This window comes from Nannobrachium achirus, assembly GCF_963921795.1.
Source record: "Nannobrachium achirus genome assembly, chromosome: 2".
In the NCBI taxonomy this organism is placed as follows: domain Eukaryota; kingdom Metazoa; phylum Chordata; class Actinopteri; order Myctophiformes; family Myctophidae; genus Nannobrachium; species Nannobrachium achirus.
The window spans coordinates 49,159,733-49,180,043 of record NC_137811.1 but is presented as its reverse complement, the minus strand read 5'-3'; the positions used below and the strand labels follow the sequence as shown (position 1 = coordinate 49,180,043).

The 20,311-nt window shown below is 40.9% G+C and overlaps 1 protein-coding gene across 1 annotated transcript in view; it reads left to right on the top strand.

Annotated features, from left to right (window-relative positions):
- LOC308309097 (CUB and sushi domain-containing protein 3-like) overlaps nt 1–20,311 on the top strand; it is a gene marked incomplete at both ends in the record, with an annotated part of 377,797 nt that overhangs the window by 104,080 nt on the left and 253,406 nt on the right. Inside the window, 5 exons of the mRNA XM_080754567.1 lie at nt 13,117–13,229; nt 14,600–14,677; nt 16,449–16,536; nt 17,593–17,717; nt 18,177–18,298. Coding sequence (XP_080610693.1) covers nt 13,117–13,229; nt 14,600–14,677; nt 16,449–16,536; nt 17,593–17,717; nt 18,177–18,298 — 526 coding nt within the window. The remainder of the gene's footprint in view (nt 1–13,116; nt 13,230–14,599; nt 14,678–16,448; nt 16,537–17,592; nt 17,718–18,176; nt 18,299–20,311) is intronic.

Here is a 20,311-nt window from a genome sequence, read left to right as displayed (position 1 = left end):
TTTACCGCATTAGATTAAATATTTCAAAATTATTCAGAAGAGAGCGTGTTCTTTCCTTTTATCTTGTCAAGTTAACGTGCCATGCACCCACCAGCTTACTTGGACTCAAGAGTTGAGCACATTTTCTCTCCTAGTTAAGAATCTTTAGCGCTGCATTATCCGAGCCTTGTGAAAACCTTGTATCTCTGAGAAAACAGCTTTTCAGGACTTGAGATATACTTGAGGGATTTCCACTGCTCATCCATGGAACACAAGGAAATCGGCTGTGTATTTCTTCTCTGTTCATCTTATTTCATTCAGGAGATTCTAAGAAGAATGGATTTCAAATCCATTCTTCTTAGAATCTAAAAGCTTAAGTAGGAAGCACATAATGACGGCAGCAGCAACAAGGCAGGGTCAAGTACTGTAGGTTATTGTATAAATACCAGTAGCAATTGGTTCACATGGAGGTATGTTATCTTCGACTAAACTGATTGGAAAATTGCATAATATGCAATAACATGGAGATTAAACTGGTTTAAACTCATTTGTTCGTGAAACACTCTAGTATGTTCAGCCAAAAGCATGAATTTGTGTATTAAATCCTATACACCCGCCCTCCTACTACACTGCTGAATATGTATTTGTTATCCATTTCCCAGAGAGAGTTTCAAAGGACTTGAGCAATATATTTATAGAGGTGAAAGAGGTATGACGAGCTCTGGGGATGTGCTGTACGTTTTGCGTTTTGTGTTGAAGGGTCATCATGGATAAGCTTCATTGAATGCCTCAAAACACCAGGATGATGCTACTGTGTGTCGCCAAACACCAGATGCTGTCAGATAGAGGTCTTTTCAGAGCCTCATGAGCCTCGTGGGAACCAGTGAGCTGGGTTGGTTACAGACAGAATTCCAGAGAAAGGGCTTAGGTTAGGCCAGGCACACAAACAGCTAGATAAACAAAAACTGTTGCTCTGTCTTGCCCTTAGAGATGCCATTTTACTGTAGTGTTGTCTCTTCCTCCCTCTTTAGCAGTGTTTCTGTGTATATGTTGTAGACCCAATGCACAGCTACTTTTGCATGCATAGAAAAGCAAGCTGTCAATTTGCCCTTGAGATTTAGAGCAGCACAATGATAAATGACAGCCTGGGAACTTTAAAATGTATTATAACCAATGATTGGGGTCCGGGTAGCTTAGTCAGTAGATCATGCACATTTGATCCACATGGGCGTGATCCTAGGCACCGCAAACTCAGTGAATGAATTGCACAACTTGGGTGTGGCAAGGTGTGTGGTAATGTTGGGCTCCACCTCAATAATTCATCTCCCAGGAGTCTAGTGCAATCAAACAGTGATAGACTCCCGTGTTCTAGGCTGATACTGACAATAAACCTCTCCGACCTTCTTTATGTATACCCCAGTAATGGACAGTAACAAAGTATATTATTTAGTTGATTACTGTACTTTAATGTTTTCTTTTAGTATCTGTACTTTACTTGAGTATTTGTCATTTTGAATACTTACGACTTTCACTTGATTTTGTTGATTTACTTTGCAGGATTTCATTGCAATTTGCGTTATACTGTAAAAACTAATTCTGATGCTGACTTGGTTTTGACCTCATATCACTTGTTTTGTTTTCAGACTGAATTATACCTTTTTAAGCCAAACAAAATAAATTGTTAAAACTTCATAGGTTTTTGGAAACCTTCCTCAGGCTTACAGTATACTATTTATTTACTAATATCGACTGGGTGTTCCTCATCCTCCTACAGTATCTGTCTGCAGTAATCGAAACCCAATACATTTGTGTGGGCTACGTGTAAGCATCTGCATATAGCCCTAGGCATGCTGTCTGTTTTATTGTATGTAGCAAGCGGGGAACATAAACCTCTCTACCACCATGTTTTCTTTTTACTAGCTTTTTTTTATATAGAAAAACAGACTGCTCACCTCAGTTCTGTGCTTCAGTTAACGCTATATCAAATTTGAATGTTGTTTGAATGTTGAATGTTTCTATCTGGTGTAGAGTGTAGATAATAGTGTCCCCTCAACTAAGCACATAGAAATGCTGAAAAAAAAGGAAATGAGGCTATTGTTCTCCCCTGTCATAATGCTAGGAAATTGTTGTGAAACCATGAAAATGAATTAAATCTTCTTGTTCTTCTTGTTGCACTGCTGACCTTTAATAATTATAATTTCACAACTCTTCCATGTTCACAAAGGGCCAAAACAGCTTTACATTGTAGGTAATGTACAGTACTTGGCCACAACTTACAACTATGGCCACAGAACAATAATACCAAAATGATTTGTGGTTATTTGACCCAGGTTTAGCTATTATATAAATTGATCACTTTTCTATAAGGTTTTATCCCTTTCATCCTATGGTTATTGGTAGGCCCCGTCCATTGTTTCTCCAGTGATTTTGCTATTGGGGTTTTTTAACAGTTAGTTTTTCATCTTGTAAACCGTTAGAAATAAACTCATCCTGGAACTTCGATACTCTTATAGTTTACCAAGCAAATTCACAGCAGTTATGGATGATTAAGAAGACATCCTTTACCTAGCAGTCAGACTCAGTGATATCAGCAGCCACATAGTATCGCATACACAGACGTGACACGAAATGTGTAGATGATTGTAGTCTTGCGTGGCCAGACTACTATTCCACAATCTCCTACTCCTGCAATATAGAATCTAGAACTACACCTCCTGAAAGCAGAAGAGTCATCTGTTCGTCATTTCCACTCACTTCCAAAATATATTTACATTTTTATTTAAAACATAATTTTGAATTCTCATTTCTGCCAAACACCAAGCTATATGCTTTGACAATTTATATTTATGCATATTTACTGTAGGACCAATGTGCCCGACTGTAAAGACTATACGGAAACAGGGAGGAGGTGTCTCATCCGTTTTTCTTCAGGATCAGTTTCAGAACTTCTGTGCTCCAGAATGTATGACGAAACATGAAAAAATTGTGGGAGGCAATAGTCACGAGACTAAGCTGATAGCAGCACTTCCTTATGTATAGGGATGGAGCTCGAAACCTGAGCATGTTACAAACTTGTACGTTTTGGGATTATCAAGCCTGTTATCGAGCATAGCAGCCCATGGCGTCATGTTTAAACAATCAGTAAAAGAGGCGATCAAAAAATTATTACTATTCATAAAAGTCATGTAACACTTATTGCACATTAATGAATGGTTGTTTTAACGTTAATATGTTTTACTTTTGTCAATTGTCATCTTCATAGATGGAGTCGCAACAACTGGCTAATAAAAACAAATTCTGTTCAGAATTCGCAAAATATTAGAAAACGCTCAATATTGGGCTCGATAAAAGCATCAATAAGCCTGATCGATAAGGTGCTCATTATCAATAAAAATGAACGAGCTCCATCCCTACCTATGAACGGGGGACATCATGGGCCTCTCCTTCCTATTGCAGTCTGCAGGGATGGTACGTCTGCTGTAACACATTCACAAAATATTAAATAACATATTTTAGTCAGGAACATTCATGTCTAAGTAGATTTAACCATTTATTGCATAAATGGAGCACAGTTGATCTTGGAGTTAATGGGCTTCGCGTTCAGAGATGTTTCCTGAATTTTGTGCATGCTTTTTGAGCATGCTAAGCAAAATCAGGGAATGCTAAGCAATACATCCCATAGGTATACAATATCAGAACAATAGCAAAACATTGACATGTAACTTAGCCAGACTGATTGTGCAAAGGTGGAGGCTGGGAAGCTTCGGAAACCAAGCATAGGTAGAGAAAGCAAGCCGTATTTAATTGCTGATAAAATTGCTGATTGAGAGCTTTTATTGAAGTATGGCATTCATGTGACGTAATTACCAGCAGATATGAGAACAGAGCTGACTGACAGCTGACTACAGCCGGGCGGGACGACTCCCATGTCCTGCATAAACTAACGCTGGCGCTTCATTTCGTTGAGGCACAGACACAAGGGTGAAAACATATCTCTGGCCCTGCCTTCAGCTGGTGGAGATAATCATTCAAGGTACTGTTGGTCAAAGCAAGGCCTAAGGTGCACACCAGTCAAATTCCCTGCTTTAGCCAAATTGCTATGATTTTTTTCTGGGATTGAATAATCCTGTCTGGCACCAACGGAACCAATCAAGATGTCCCAAAAGTCCACAGCCAATCTATCACTCCAGGCAGTTTAAAGTAAATGCAGAATACACTTGCAGAATTGTGAATTGATAATTGACCTAGGTTTGCAACCAGGCTAGTTAAGGCAAGACATTTTATATGCATTGTGTTGAAGTTAATCCCCTGATTTTGCACAGTGGCAAGAGATACAATACTGAGGGAGGCAATAAAGTCATGTTGCATAGAAATTATTTAAAGAGGGACGGGGAGCAGTGGCTTCTCCCTTGTTACTCATACTGTACACTGTTCTTAAAGCAACATGTCTTGTTAAAGGTTTTGTAAAGGAAAAAAAGGAAACAAAGGTGAAGGGGGAAACTAATTCACTTGTTCCTCAGTTTCCTTGTTAAATTTGAACAAATTGCCCACTATCTGTTGCAGAGCTTTACCCATAACCCTCCTATTTGTGAAGCAAGCCAGAGGGGAACTGGGTACCTTTATTTCTAAGTCCTTGATTTGACATGTCTGAGAAGCAGCTCACAGAACAGGCCATCAAAGAGTATAAGGGTTAGGTAGGTGTCTTGCACAAGGGCACTATAAAGATGGATACCTTGTACTGAGAATTAAACAGGCCCAAAGCTAACCCTGCTACGTGACATAGGAACTAGTTCATGTGTTGATGCTGCTTTCTACTGATAGACCCTTATGCCAATGTTTTCTATGAAGCCTTTATCTGGTATAATGCAATATAGACACCAAGAGTGAGAGCGTTATTGGCTGATACCGACAATAAGCCTCTCCGACCTAATTACCTTATAGACACCTTCTTAGCGTGGTCTGAAGTCCTTGCTGCGAATTCCATTGGGGGCGTGTCCAACTCCAAAATGTGCTAGTCGACAACGGATGACTTTTACCTAGGAAAACATATGAAAGTACAATCAGTAGCTGTGTTAACATTCACTGTTAGTCCTTGAAAAGTCCAAATCGATACTGTGGGGGAAGCTAAAAAATTTGGATGAAGCCAAGCATATAAAAATACTACACTCATGCCAAGAAGTAATCTCAGAGAAGCCATATTGCATATCTATGAAGGCACAAATAGACAGCCAAAGTGACTCTGCAGAGATAGAATTGCTTTGAATTATGTGAGTAGTCCATTTTCCAATTGGACTTCCTCATCCTTTGTCACTCAGTGTGTACTGGGAGAGATACAAAAAGTAAACAGCAGACAGCATTACAGCACCAAATAGATAAATGCATACATGAATAAGTACATAAATACATGAAACCACTCACTCATCTTTTTTTCAGGAGCCTTGGCACTGCACAATACCCCAAATAAATTGATATAATGATATAGTCATATACAGTAAATACAATTAGGCAGCAAGTTGGAAAAGGTTTACCGACAACTGATGGCAAACTATTTAATAAATCACATATATTCTTATCACATCATGGTGCTCAATTAGATAGAAAACAATGTTGGCATATCACTTAAAGGTGCAGTTCACCTCACATCAAAAACAATACCACCCAGTATGAAGTAAGCGGTGCCTTTGGGTTTATTTATCCCTTTGAAGTTCGCACCAAGAAATTATTTATTTGCATTTTCTAATCCCTTTAGGCATTAATAACAACAATCAATTTTTTTTTACAATACACCCCCCAGTTATTAAAATATAAGCCTCTACCAAATGGTAGACATGTCGTTAATGTTAAAGGTGCATTTAATAGGGTACATTTTTTTACTGATAGCTATAAAAATGACTTTATTTTTAAATATGCAAATTGTGCATTATATGCACAAAAATTCCTACTTTTCATGTATTTTGGGGACATATATCTGATGATTGGATAATGGCAAATTCAAAAATATCGTTTCATTTTCTTGACATATTAGTGACCAAACAAATATCAGATGATGAACTTTAGATAATATGTTGAACTTTGATAATTAGGGTTGAATAGTGAACAGGTGTACTGTGTATGTTGATTGGACACTACTCTTTTACCACTAACAGACATCTCAACCGTTTGGTAGAGCATATTTTTTAAACAAGAATAAAATCTTACTTTTAGAACTATTTCAGCATATATTATAATGACAAAACATTCAATGTATCATAATAACAACAATGAATGGGTAGAAATTGTAATTATTCATAGTAAATAGTATGTTTTTAATACTCTAGTTTTACTTGCACTACCTTTACCATCAACGGACACATCTACCGTTTGGTAACATGTTTTCAAAAAAATATTTGACCATTATTAGATTTATTTTTATTGCATTTTGTTACATATGCATGTTCAGTAACATCTCTGAGATGATAATATGTAAAAAGAATCCTCCTAGCTTTGAAATTCCTGCAGGAGAGAGCCAAGATGTCAGGAGTGTTTTTCTTGTGTCAGATTTCCTCTGTGTCACATGACTTGGAAAGCATGGTGTGTGAAGTCACTGCACCCTCAGGTGGATATTATTGGCCATCAAACACCTCAACCAAATGGTAGAGATGGCTGAATGAGGTCGAGTTAATTTCAGCATTGTTTTCAATGAGAAATATGGACTTAAAATGTGCTCTACCATTTGGTTGAGAGAACCATCAAAGGGTTTTGAACTTGTCAAATCAGACCCAGATGTTGAGGTAAGCAGTGCAGGTATAGCAAGGAGTCTTAGTATTACTAAGACTCTTTTATTATTAAAGATGGAAATGGCATGCTGCTCTGTCGTGTGTGCATGCACATGCTTGCATTTGTCTTCTATGTGCGGTGCCAGCCAGTGTGTGTGTGTGTGTGTGTGTGTGTGTGTGTGTGTGTGTGTGTGTGTGTGTGTGTGTGTGTGTGTGTGTGTGTGTGTGTGTGTGTGTGTGTGTGTGTGAGTGCCACGCTGTGCTGTCGTGCTTGGGTTGTAATCAGTTGCAGGTGTTCATGCTACATAGAGACATACCGGTACATGCATGCGCGCACGCACGCACACACACACACACACACACACACACACACACACACACACACACACACACACTGTCACTTGTTGTAGCAGCCGGCACTGCTTAAAAATAACATATTTTTTCCCATACCTGTAATTCCGATGCTGTCAAAATATTATATTTGAAAAACTCAACTGCAACATTTTCATTTTCTCTTTTTTTCAGAAATCATGACATGGTCACTCAAGATATTCCACAGACCTAGTTATGAAAGGATTTAGTGAGAAGTATTTTCTACCGAAGTATGCCCGCCAACTGTCTATCTCCACGCAGAATGTCCTATGCCAGTCATGGATGTAGCTGCCAGCACTTATGTGTGACGCAATAGACAGTAACGTGATAGACAGTAACTGTGTTAGGATTTCTGAGACATTGCCGTTGAGTTTTCCAAATATAATCTTTTGACGCTTTGAGCAGCACAAACCAAATGCAGTGAGCACTGAGTGATAGTAGACATATCCACACCCCTACAAATAATACCCAAACTATCTGGATGGATAGATAGCACTCTGGGTAAGAGAAATAAAATGTTATAGGTATTTCGGTTCAACTGCCTCTTTAACAACAATTCTGTTAACCTCTAGTACTGTGTTAGCCCTGATAGCAGTCTCTCCGTCCAACACTTTGGCATTCTGGCTGGTTTACCATGGAATTTACTTTATTAATTGATTGATTGATCAGACTTTATTGTCATTTCACAGTTAAAAGGTAAAAGTGTGTAGAATTCTTGTTTGTGCAGGCTCTCTGCATTGCAGTCAAAGAAAGAGTAAAAAGGGAAATGAGAATTAAATAACACATCTGATGTGAGGGTGCGGACTAGAGGACACCAACTCGGGACTCCTGGATCACCACCCCACTCCTTTCTATCCAGCAGTGCTCATAAAGTGCATAAAAATACCAGCAGGCTTGGAAAATCTATGTAATGTGGGTTAAAAGATATAGATAAATATATAAAAGTAGCACCATGTTTAAAACTGTTCCATATGCAAACCAATGCATGGTTAAGGCAATGCTACATGGCAACGGGGCTTAGCTCTTGTTCAGCATTCTAATGGTTGCCAAGTAGAAACTGTTCAGAAGTGGTGTTATGGCTTGAGGTGTTCCACTGTGGCGTCATCAATGTGAATACTGTAGGGGCGTGTTCTCTAACAACTCACCTCCTGACATCCACCTTCAGCTCCTTGCTTTTGTCAGTGTTCTGACCTTGTCCTTGTAGTGTAGGCCATCTCATCGTCATTGTCGATCAGGTCCATCACCGTCGTGTCGTCAGCAACTTGATGACCTTACACAGTTGTGTATGTACAGGGATTAGAGGAGAGGACTTGCCACGCAGCCCTGAGGGGCTTCTGTGTTGAGGCTTTATTTAGGGTCTGACGTGATGTTGACCATTCTCACCACCTGTCGGCAGCCCGATAGGAAGTGCAGTATCCAGCTGTAGGCCTAGATCCTTGAGCTTTGTGTACAGTCTAGTAGGAACTATATTCTTGAATGATATGCACATTCCACAAACATTAGTTCTTCCTCTCATTTTGATTGATTGATTGATTGATTGAATATTTTATTAGACAAAAATGGAGAACAGTACAAGTATAGTCAATACAATAAAAAATGCAGTACAGTACAAGTACAGTTAAACACCCTGCCTAAAAGGAGCATCCCAAATAAGTCCTTTTATGGTCTTTTTTTTTACAAATAGGGGAGTGAGGGCAGTGTGTAGATCTGGAGCTACGTTGACGATATGCACTTTTCCATCAATGGATTTATACATCAATGGCCTTTTTTTATAATATATATTAGCTACAACATGCTTCTTGACAATCCAAAACCCTAGTCATCAACAGAAATCAAGGAGGGACAAGTCATTGGTTTCTCAATACACAATGCATTTAGTGATATTGTAATTATTACAGAGACACAGAGACCTACAGGTTACCAGTACAACAAACATATAACAAGGGCACCCCCCCCCCCCCCCCCCCCCCACACACACACACACACACACACACACACACACACACACACACACACACACACACACACACACACACACACACACACACACACACACACACTCATGTGTCCCTGCCCACCCACCCACCTACATGGCAATTGTTGCCATGCAGTACATCAATGGCCAACAGTTGCCATTGATGTTTAAAGCAAATCTGCTGTACAGATCCCCGAGGCCAGTGGTTCCCCCTTCAAGTTCTTACATCTAACAAAAGCCACAACACACATGCACAGTGCACACACACTTGTATTTTTCAGTCAACCATTTAATTATTATTTACCGTACTTCTTGTACGGTGAATAGTGAAAATTGCTGATCTATAAGCTCACAACGTGTCATGATGCAACACGTTGTGAGCTTGTAGATCATCTATTTTTATATATACACATGCATATACCGGTATGCCCATATTTGATGGTAAATATACCGGTAAATGGCCCAGTTAACTAAAAGGCTGCTCTTTTAGATTTTGTCTGCTGTATATCATTTTGTCATTAGCATTTTTTCAAGGTGCCATGTGAGAAAAAGGTCAGCGTTTGTGTGAAATCAATTAGCTTTAACTCCCCTCAGGGGCAGCTGTCATCTCCTTCTCATGGATAGTTTGGGATTTTAATATGTGCTTTCAAAAATCACATTCGGGTCGTTGATTGAGGAGACATAGGGCATATACAAACTTGTTATCCCTACCTGACACATATCTTTCATTTTAATTTTCTGAGGTCATAAATTGTTCACTTGTGAACCAGTGGTCTTATTGAAATGACAAGTCTAATGTCAAAAAGAGTAGGAAGACATTTGTTGCTCTACTTAATGCATTTGCATCATACAACCAACTATACAAATTCAAGTTGGTTCACCACACACATCTTAAAGGACGATACCGGTTAGCGAGAGAGAAAGCTAGTGTGTGGGAATACACTACAGTATGTGTAATCCCATTCTGGATTACATTACAATTTCATTTACAGACACTCTTATCCATGAGCAACACAAAAGTGCGAGATTGGAATAAACAGAGTAAACATGAACTCTAGTCAACAAACAACCAGCTACAGTAAATAAGATAACAATGTAGTGCCTCAACGAAAGATACCAGGTAAACAATGAACCTAGAATCTGTCAATGAACCTACCATCTGTCAATTCACATGGTGGGCGGCTAGCTGGCTTTTCTCAGTACAAGTTTTAAGATTGTCTTCATGTCCTTTACTAGGTCTGATTTTATCCACCCTCCATGTGTCCGGCAAGGATTTCAGCCACTCCTGGAAGTTCTCGTGTTTCCGCGAGGCGGGTCTTAACTCAAGCCTGGTGGGTTTAGGAAACACGCGTCCTTAACCCCTAATTGCTCACACGCTCCTTGGGCCGAGACCAGGGTTGGGTATCGTTACATTTTGAAGTAACTCGTTAGTTTACTTTCGTTACTGACTTGAAAAACTAATCCGTTACGTTCAGGGATGTAGTGGGGGGGGAACGCGGGGGTACGGAGTGCCCACACTTCTCTCAAGTAAAGACAGTTGATATTATATTATCAGGTCGTTCTGACCCAGCAATTGGTTGAAATAGGCTCGCCAGCCGTGCTGAAATGAGTATGACTAACAGCAGATGGTAATATAAGATTTGAAAATGGATTCATTAATTGGAAATATCAGTTGTGGAGATATTTTGCATGGGAAGTTTGGCAAATTATTGGTTGAGAACCACTGGTCTAAGGCTATTTCTGCCGCTGCGCAGACCCGTTTTAAGCCAGCGAAAACATTATGTGCACGCGCATGGACAAACGTACATGCACGCACGTGCGTGGGGAGTGCCCACACTTCCAAATTTAGCACTACAACACTGGTTACGTTACTCCGCTACCCAATGAGAAAAGTAACATAACAAGCTACTTTTTCCGCTACCGACAATTAAAACATTTTCAAATCCTTGCGCAAGTTGGTTACATTGCATTACTGCCTAACGTCATTGGGTGGCCTTATCTATGGCCCATATTATTGAACTCTGCAGTTAAAAACAAGAATGATATAGACAATAGACGATATCCACTACAGCTCTTTTATTAATTAACTTCCAAATCGGCCAAAACAACATTCTGTTGCGACTTGCGAGGACGTTTGGTAAACATAAAACAGCCTACCAGTCCCAGAGTCACGGAGTGTAGTGGACTGCTTGACTTCACCATGGCGATTTGCATTGACGTTGAAACTCCTTGCTCTCAAGTCCTGCCATGCACGACTGTAAATTATATGTTAACAAGACACGAGCACAGATAGGACTCCCTTGTAGCCACTCACACCAAAAGTGGCAACCTATATAAAACTGTAGACTCACTACGCAACCACCACAGACTGCAACACATTTCTAGCCTGTCACCTTTTTTAACAGTCAGTGGCGAGTGGGACCTGTGCAATGTGCATGTCTCCTTTGACAGAGAGGACCGAGGAGCGCATTCATTCAGGAAACAGCACAAATGTGTCAGGTGGATTATTTAGCCTTTGTGGCAACAGAAAGGACAGGGAAATATAGGTCTTAAATGTAACTAAATAACACCGTTAGTTTTGGAAAATCTAACTTGTAACAATCCTGCTATATTGTAAAAGTAACTTGTTAGGTTACTCTGTTACAGTAAAACCTAACACTGTTACGTAGTGCTGTTAGTTATAATGCTTCTACACCCAACAATGGCAGCAACCCAGCTGGGTTGGGCTGAAAATACTGAATTTCCCCCACGGGAGGAAGTAGGTAACTATTATTATATGTATCTATACAGTACTTGGCATTACTACTGCAGAACATTTTTCAAAGAATTTATAGTTTCACCGATGCCGTCAACGAAGTAAACATTTGACTTCTTTGAGCCAGACCGATTTTTTTGGTTGATATAAGGGCCAATATATCAACCAAAACGATTGGTCTGGCTCTAGTTGTTTCTTAGCCTGTCCCAAACCTTTGCTTGATAGGCATTTTGTGCCATTGGCCGTAGTAAGTATAGTTGGGTACACGGATTGCAAGGCATTAGATAAAAGCCTCAGCTGGTTAACCAGATGAATGAGGAAGGCCCTGGCAGCCTTGAATCCCCATGATTATAGACCGTTGCAAATGTGATGGTCATGCACTGGATAATACTTGAAGTGATATTGAACTCTGAATTGCACAGACAGACGGATAGCCATATACTTAGAGAGACGGATGGACAGACGCAAGGACAAATGCATGCAGAAGTGCAATCGCACGCGCATGCACACACACACACACACACACACGCACGCGCACACGCACACGCACGCGCACACGCACACGCACACGCACACGCACACGCACACACACACACACACACACACAGCGCAGAGGCACAAACTGTAGTATGTGTCTGATGTTAGACTACCTGTCATTCTGCCATACACATCATTGACATTAATGTGTGCCACGTATCCATCCATCCATCCATCCATCCATCCATCCATCCAACCATCCATCCATTCTCAGTCAATCAGTCAGACAAACGTGCACTTGCACGTGCACGTGTGCACACACACACGCACGCACGCACGCACGCACGCACGCACGCACGCACGCACGCACGCACGCACGCACGCACGCACACACACACACACACACACACACACACACAAGGACACAGTGAATAGTAAGGAGGAGTTGTTTCTAGGTTTCAGGGACAAGCTGATCATAATTTCCAGGGCACTAACTGTTCTCTCACAGTCATCACAATAGTACAGTAGGAGAAGAACACACTGCTTCCCCTAAAATGATGACATGGCTCCGATATCATTTTTACATCTATCATTCACAATCTAGAGATTCATTCTCGTCGTCTTCTTCTTGATTTTATTCATGTCATGTTTTCTTTTTTCTTTTTTTTTTACCCCTGGAGCTTTGAGACACATTCCATTTCTATCGTCCTAAATTCGAGAGCGACGATGGCCGGGGAGCTGGTTGCAGTACGATTAAAGAGGATGTCATATCTCTGCTTTCTCCTCTGCTTCTTCACACCCAGGCTATCTGGAGTGAATATCCCTGCACCCATCATCAGCAACAAAAATTGGCTACGGCTGCATTATGTGACAGAGAGCAACCACCGCCACAAAGGCTTCAGGTCTCAGTATCAAGGTAAGAGATGATTACTTCATTTGCAGATCATAATAGAGGTCCTGCTACATGAGCAAAAAAGGGACTGTTGTGGGGGGAAAATACATTGTAATTGTGAATTGTGTTTTGATCTTTGTCAACTGAATATCATGAATCTGATGAAGGGTAAGGCTGTATGAAGGTTATTTCTGCTGCAGACCTCTGACATCAAAAGCCCCTCATAAAATATTTAAGAGATACTGTACACAGTTTTCCTGCTTATAGAAACATATAGCTTGGGTGGCTCGATAACCCATTACCCTGACGGTGTCTTCTGGCATGACTTTCAACATGGTATACTGTATACAGGTATAATGTACTTAAGATAGCCAGTAGGACAGCCCCAAAGCAAACGTGAAAGTGTGCACCGTCACCATAAAAGGCTTTATAAAGAGTTTTCTTTCCGGTAGCATGCATGTGTGGCAGACCATTGTAAACGACGACATAAAATCAATTGCATGAAAAATCACACACTCATCTCCTTCAGGAGTGTTGTGCTATACTCAAACAATTTACCCCCGTGTGTTAGTCTAGTCATTCATGGTATCAAAGGACACATTTTTTGTACCATACGGTAGGGACAAGCAACAAGATTAACAAGAGTTAATCACTTATTTCAGTGTTACAGTCCAGAGGAAGGGGGATCATTCCAATGCTTGCAAATCCAAATCACCTTGTTTTTGCTTCACTCATCCCTCATTGCTTTTGGCTATTCTTTTGTCCGCCTAAGGTTATGACAGTCGCTTGCATCACCTGGCTTTTGTGTGAAGTCTGTTCCATGTTGTGTTAAATTATACATTCGTAGACATTCAGGGCCCTATTATGATCCAGGTCTTATGCCTTATGCCTTAACTTATTTGCCTTTTTTTACTATTTCGTTTTTGTTTTTTAAATATTTCAAATAGCTGATTTGCAAGTTCACAACGTGCAGATGTAGATCAGCATTTGAAGTATTTAAAAATGTTTTTCAAAATAGTGAAAAAAAGGTAAAGAAGTTAAGGCATAAGGCATAAGACCTGGATCATAATAGGGCCCGCAGTGTTGTAGTCCTTTGGCTGCTCTTTGATTCTTTCTGTGTGACATGTATTCCATGTATTTCCCCCGTACAGTCTACAAAACTAAAATTAGTTTAAATGGATTTGGATTCGTTGTTTAACATGTCTATTTATCCGGACAAGCTAGTTTGGAAATTGCATGGCTGCATTTCCTATGAAAAAGGAAGCACACACCAATAGCAATATTCTATAATGACCAAGCTTTATTCAGAGAAAGAAACACTTGTACTGTATCTTCTCACATCTAATACTGTAACTTCTTTTATCTAATGGATTCTTTTTATTGCTCTCAACCAGTGAAAAGCTCTGGAGAGCTTAAATCCAGAGGGGTAAAATTATTACCGGGAAAGGACAACACTAACAAACTCTCTTTGAGTAAGTCTTTTATTTTTCTTATGCAAATGTTTTCATTGTTTGGACTTTTTTGTTTATTCAGTGCTTGAGTTCTGGGTCTTTCTTTCGTTCTCGTCTCTTTCGTTGCTGCATCATTTGGTGAAGGCTTTACGCTACAGTACTAGATTTAGCAGAAGTGCAGTCTTTTGTCTTTCTGACAACCTATTTCCCCCCCCAAGTCTCTGGACTCCATGTCCTTACAGAAATATGCTCGGCTAGATGAGACCCAGGACTAGACTGTACGTTGCAGCAAAAATCATAATTTCAATATCTTGCAACCTCTAAAAGTTCCCTCTATCTGTCTCAGTCTCATTCATTCACCGTGTTTCACTCTGTCCAGCCTAAGCAATACATCACATTGTTGCATACTCGATAAAATCCTCTGTGTTAATTTAATTGTTAGTTAAACTAACACTCGGGATTTCACAGTATGACCAGTATGACCTGCATTCACATACCTACACATGCACACATGCACATGCACATACACACGCACACGCACACGCACGCACACACGCACACACGCACACACACACACACACACACACATTGCAGTAATCAAGGCTGAGTGACCACTTACTTGGCAGATGAATTGTGTACACTTCAGACTGAGGTGAATGCATTCTAATAGCTCGCTGAGCTTTGTCATTAACATAAGCTTTTCAGGAAAGCAAAAGCTTATGAGAAACAACTTCCACAATGTGCTAAACACTTTAGTGACAACAGGTTGTAATCTTTATTACCTTCTGTGTCACACACGTTACTCTGCGCAGAGACATGAATAATGCAAAGGTTTTTATCATCTGTTCTCCTATACGCAGAGTATGTCTAAAAAAAGGGACTATACTGTAAGGAGGTGGCACATGTGCCATGTTTGACATATGCCATGTGACCCACGTTCACGCTGTATAATTGAACCCCTAACACTATTATTACTCGCCCCTCAATTAGCTGCAAACCTAATGAACTCTCTAAATGAAAAGAGAATGAACGCCTCCGGATCTGCTTGGTTGCTGTGTGTGATGTCTTACTGCAAAGTTATGATAGCACATGTTCCATGAATTTCATTTGCAGCGCATGATTTGTTTGATTCCCAGAATATACTGTGTGAGAAAGATAGGGCCCTTTAATGTCCACACACGCACACGCGTGTGCACACATACACATTCACATACACACACACATGCACATGCACATGCACACGCACACGCACACGCCACACACATACTTATGCAGCCAACTTTTATTCCACTTCCAAGCCTTGGCTGTACTTTTGTAGTGTAGCGAAGGCTGTATATTTCACCCTATCCACAAAGCTTAATCGAGGGTACTTAAACCATTAGTATGTATGGAGAGTCCCATTGAGTGATTATTGTGGCTCCTGTAATGTAGTTGAAGGTTATTTAATCCTCTTAGTCCCTGTTGGACTCAGATAGATTCTTTCCATTTTGTCTAGCTCGGGGAAGAGAGAAGTCGGGTGTTGCATTCGGTTTGATAACACTCAGCGAGAGTGTGCATTCACAACACCACAACTGGCAATAAAAGACCTCTGACTTTGATAGATGGGGTCAATTTGCCTATCTACATAATTACTGCAACCATATGTTTCTTACCAGGCATTAGCGTTTTGAATGGTCTTCCAGGAAGTATTTAAGCACCCATTCAACTGTTTTAATACGCTGGCTGTGTCTGTCTTTGGCAATGAAGGTGATTCTGACTTAAAACATTGTCGATCATTGTCTTTCTCACACAGTGAACGAGGGAGGGATCAAACAGGTGTCCAATTACTGCCCAGACCCAGGGGAGCCTGAGAATGGCAAACGGACAGGCTCTGACTTCAGGTGAGTTGACACACATCACAGAACTGAAGTAAAGGGGTTCGGACAGAGCTGATGGTCTGTAGAGGATTGCTTAAGGGGAGGATGTTCCTTCATGTGCAAGCAAGCAAATTAAAAACTTTGAAATAATTACAATCATATCGTTGGCTGCAATGTCCCGAACTACTTTGGGATAGGCACTAGACGAGTTAAAACTAAGGATTTCACTGTGTAATAGGAAAGTCAACTGACTTACAATTGAATTACAATTAAAACTGCATGCTGGACTTTTTCATCCTAATGGGACCTCACTACACTGTCCTAAATCCTAAATCATTAATTAATTCAACTTTAAATATAACCAAATTGACCTGTAAGTGTCCACTTGGTTACATTTGTATGCTCTCAGAGTTATACATGGATAAAGTAACACTCAGGATCCTACTGTACTGAAACAGGACAGTGACCCATTTTGGATAGAGACCCTTGGTTTAAGAAACACTGCCTTAGAGAGAAATACGTAGAAATATAAAAAACATTCTCCAAAGTAGCCTTCAAAGTGGCAAGTACTTAATGGCACTTGTGTCCTCACTGATCAGTATTCAGAGCAAGAGGAGCCTGAGGGTTGGTTATATCTCACCAGCTTCTGCATGAGTGCTGGAATGGAGCAGGCAGGCAGGGGCATGAGATTTAGTTAGCTGCCGCAATTAAGTCCAATCTCCAGTCCCTGCCGGACCGGAGACCTGGAGTTTGCGTTCCCTTTTTCATGCACAGACATCGCATTCTCTCTCATGAGCATCCCTATTGTGCTGCACTCAAAAGGGCTCCAGTACTGTTGTAATCTACAGTGTGCACTTGGCACTCAAATGTGGACACATTAAAACCTCGCTAGGTTTTCTCAGTAGCCATTACGAGGAGTACAGCTTTCTCTGTCTGAACCAGCAGTATGATAATATACGCGCTTCATTCATGGGATGGATTCAATATATTGAGATGTAATCCCAGATAAATGTAACAGAGAAATAAATGGGAATTGCCTCGGGGTTTCTTCTCTGACTGTAATATTTGGTATCTCTCCAGCATCGGAGCAACTGCTCAGTTCACCTGTGACGAAGACCATGTGCTGCAGGGCTCCAAAACGATTACCTGCCAACGCGTGGCAGAGGTCTTTGCTGCTTGGAGCGACCACAGGCCTGTCTGCAAGGGTGAGGAGGGTTTCTGGAGAGCTAATAAAGCTGTTTGATTAAGGCACTGCCGCTGGATGTAGGCTCTATGCAGATAGAGGAAAGTTCAGTCCTGTTAATTATGTATGAAAGGCTCTGCCGCAGCACTCCACTTTTTCATAACAAAGAAGGCTTTGGTCGTGTTTTGAAATGTTCCATAATACCCAGAGCACCTGTCGGGATGTGATTCATAGAAACGCTGCTAATAGACCACCTCTCTGCACACATGCTGCACACATAGACTGTCTATAGCAATAACAGTCAATGCCATTTGCCGTTTTATTAGGCTATTTGTTTTTCACCTTTTTGATCAAGGTGTGTTAGAGTTTGAGGAGTTAACGCTCCCCACCCACAAAAAGAAAAATAGATTTGCAAAGCAATTACAACACGTTCCGACACATTGTGAGCTTGTAGATAATATTTGTGTTTTAATTGTTGCAGTGAAAACATGTGGGTCAAATCTCCATGGGCCCTCAGGGACCTTCACGTCCCCCAACTTCCCCATCCAATATGAGAGCAACTCCCAGTGTGTGTGGATCATCTCTGCCAGTGATCCAAACAAGGTAATGCTGCAGAGCAGTGATTCTCAACCTTTTTTAATTTCATGGACCCCAGTTTGATATGCATCAGGTCCCACACCCTATGTTGATACAATTTTTGTTTTAGCCCTGGAACCCTAATCTATATGCTATAAAATTCTTGACATCTCCGCAAGGACCCTTGGTTGTCCCCAAACCCCACGTTGAGAACCAGTGCTGCAGAGAACTTTAATAACAAACTGTATTACTGCAGTGCTATCTGGAGACCCCCAGAAACAAGGCCTGGGAATTGCATTATATCCTGGCCCTTGTTGTGGCTCATGTTTTCTAGCTGGAATTTGTTTGGGGTTAACTACTACTTTAATGTCCAATTATTGGTATTCTACCTGTTGATATGTGATTTATCTAGGCTAGGGTGAGAGTAGCTCCCAATATGTTGTGATTACCTTAGCCCTCAACAAGGTTATAGATAGTTGACTCTCCACTGTCATTAACATTAGAGCCTTAAAGTTGTACCATGTAACTTTTTTTATAAAACAAATCTTAAAATTGTCCTAACTGTTAAATCGCTAAAGTTTTAGAACACCCACTCCGTGAATTTCAGCCTGTAAAGCCTTCTCTATATATGTAAACTGCGATCCTTGCCGTGGACCGGATCTCGCGCCAAAATTGCGTCATCACACTACCGGCCAATCACAGCGAGGGTTATACAACTGCCGGCCAATCACAGCGCATCTTGAAGTGGGGTCGCTATGGCAGCCATATTTGTTGTCGCCCGTTTGTACCATCCCTTCTCTAGGTAATTTCGCCTACCAGGCAGGGTGAAGGAGTCCGTATCTCTGGAATTACTGAACGCACAGGAACAAGGGACCCCTCAAAAGATAGATCTCAGCGAGGTGGAGGCAGACGCGGGGGTCTGAAGGTACGAAAAACGGCCGAAAGACGCGGACGCGACCGCGGTTTGCTATAGGGCTAATGACCACTAGTTGGGCATCTTACACAGTATAGCTTTAACATCAACAAAGCTGCTATATCCACGCCCACTCCAAGGCCATTCACGTCCAGATGTTCGGTAGGGCTTAGGGCTTAGGGAGGGTTGTTGATTGACTAGCATTGCCCCCATACTCACGGCTACGCCAGCACAGCTAATAGGCTAATAGTTAGCTAGAAAGCTAAATCGCGGTAATGCCCGTATGCCATTACTTAGGGACGAGTCGCGTTCATATTTCCATAATTTAGTGTATGTACATCCCAAACAAAACATTATTAGGCACGGAACATATGTTATAGTTTTAAAATGTCTATAAACATAACCTCTGTGATGCTCCGGAAGTACAAGCGCCGCTCCGAAGTGCTAGCGCCGCTCCGGAAGTACAAGCGCAAGAGCACATTTAGCTTAAAATTCTGTACATAACAATTTGCCTTCAATCGTGGTAATGTCCGCATTCCATACTTAGGGCCCGAGTCGCATTCATATTTCCATAATTTTTTACGTCATCTACATCCCTAACAAACCTCCTTTGCCACGTTATAGGCTATCACTATCTAAACACCACTTCCGCCCACACGTTGTTGTGTGCGTCTATAGAAGTTGCCGGGCTGGAAAGTTAATGCATAAAAATAGCTCCGCGTCCTGAATGGCTAGGATCAGCTGTGAGCGCCCGCAGGGCGCGAACTCTAGATCAGCTCGGCTTGGAGCACCGCAAACTTCTAGTTGATAACATTTAAGCAGGTTATTTACATGACTTAACAATGTGCTATTTGTCAAATCAATACAGTTAATATTATACCTATAAAGTGATATCCTTGGGGAAGCTTAAGGTTAATGCTCGTACAAACAAGGGTAGTAGTCCCTCATTAGTTAGTATGTGTACAGTAATTGTACTGTATCCCTCGTCTCTAAACACTTGAACCCTCACCTTTGAACATTAGAGTAGACTTCCTCTGTGCAGAAGATCATTTATCCAGGCTTCTTGTGTATTTATTAATGAATATATCTACAGTATTTGACCAGGTTTTCCCAGGATGAATAAAGGT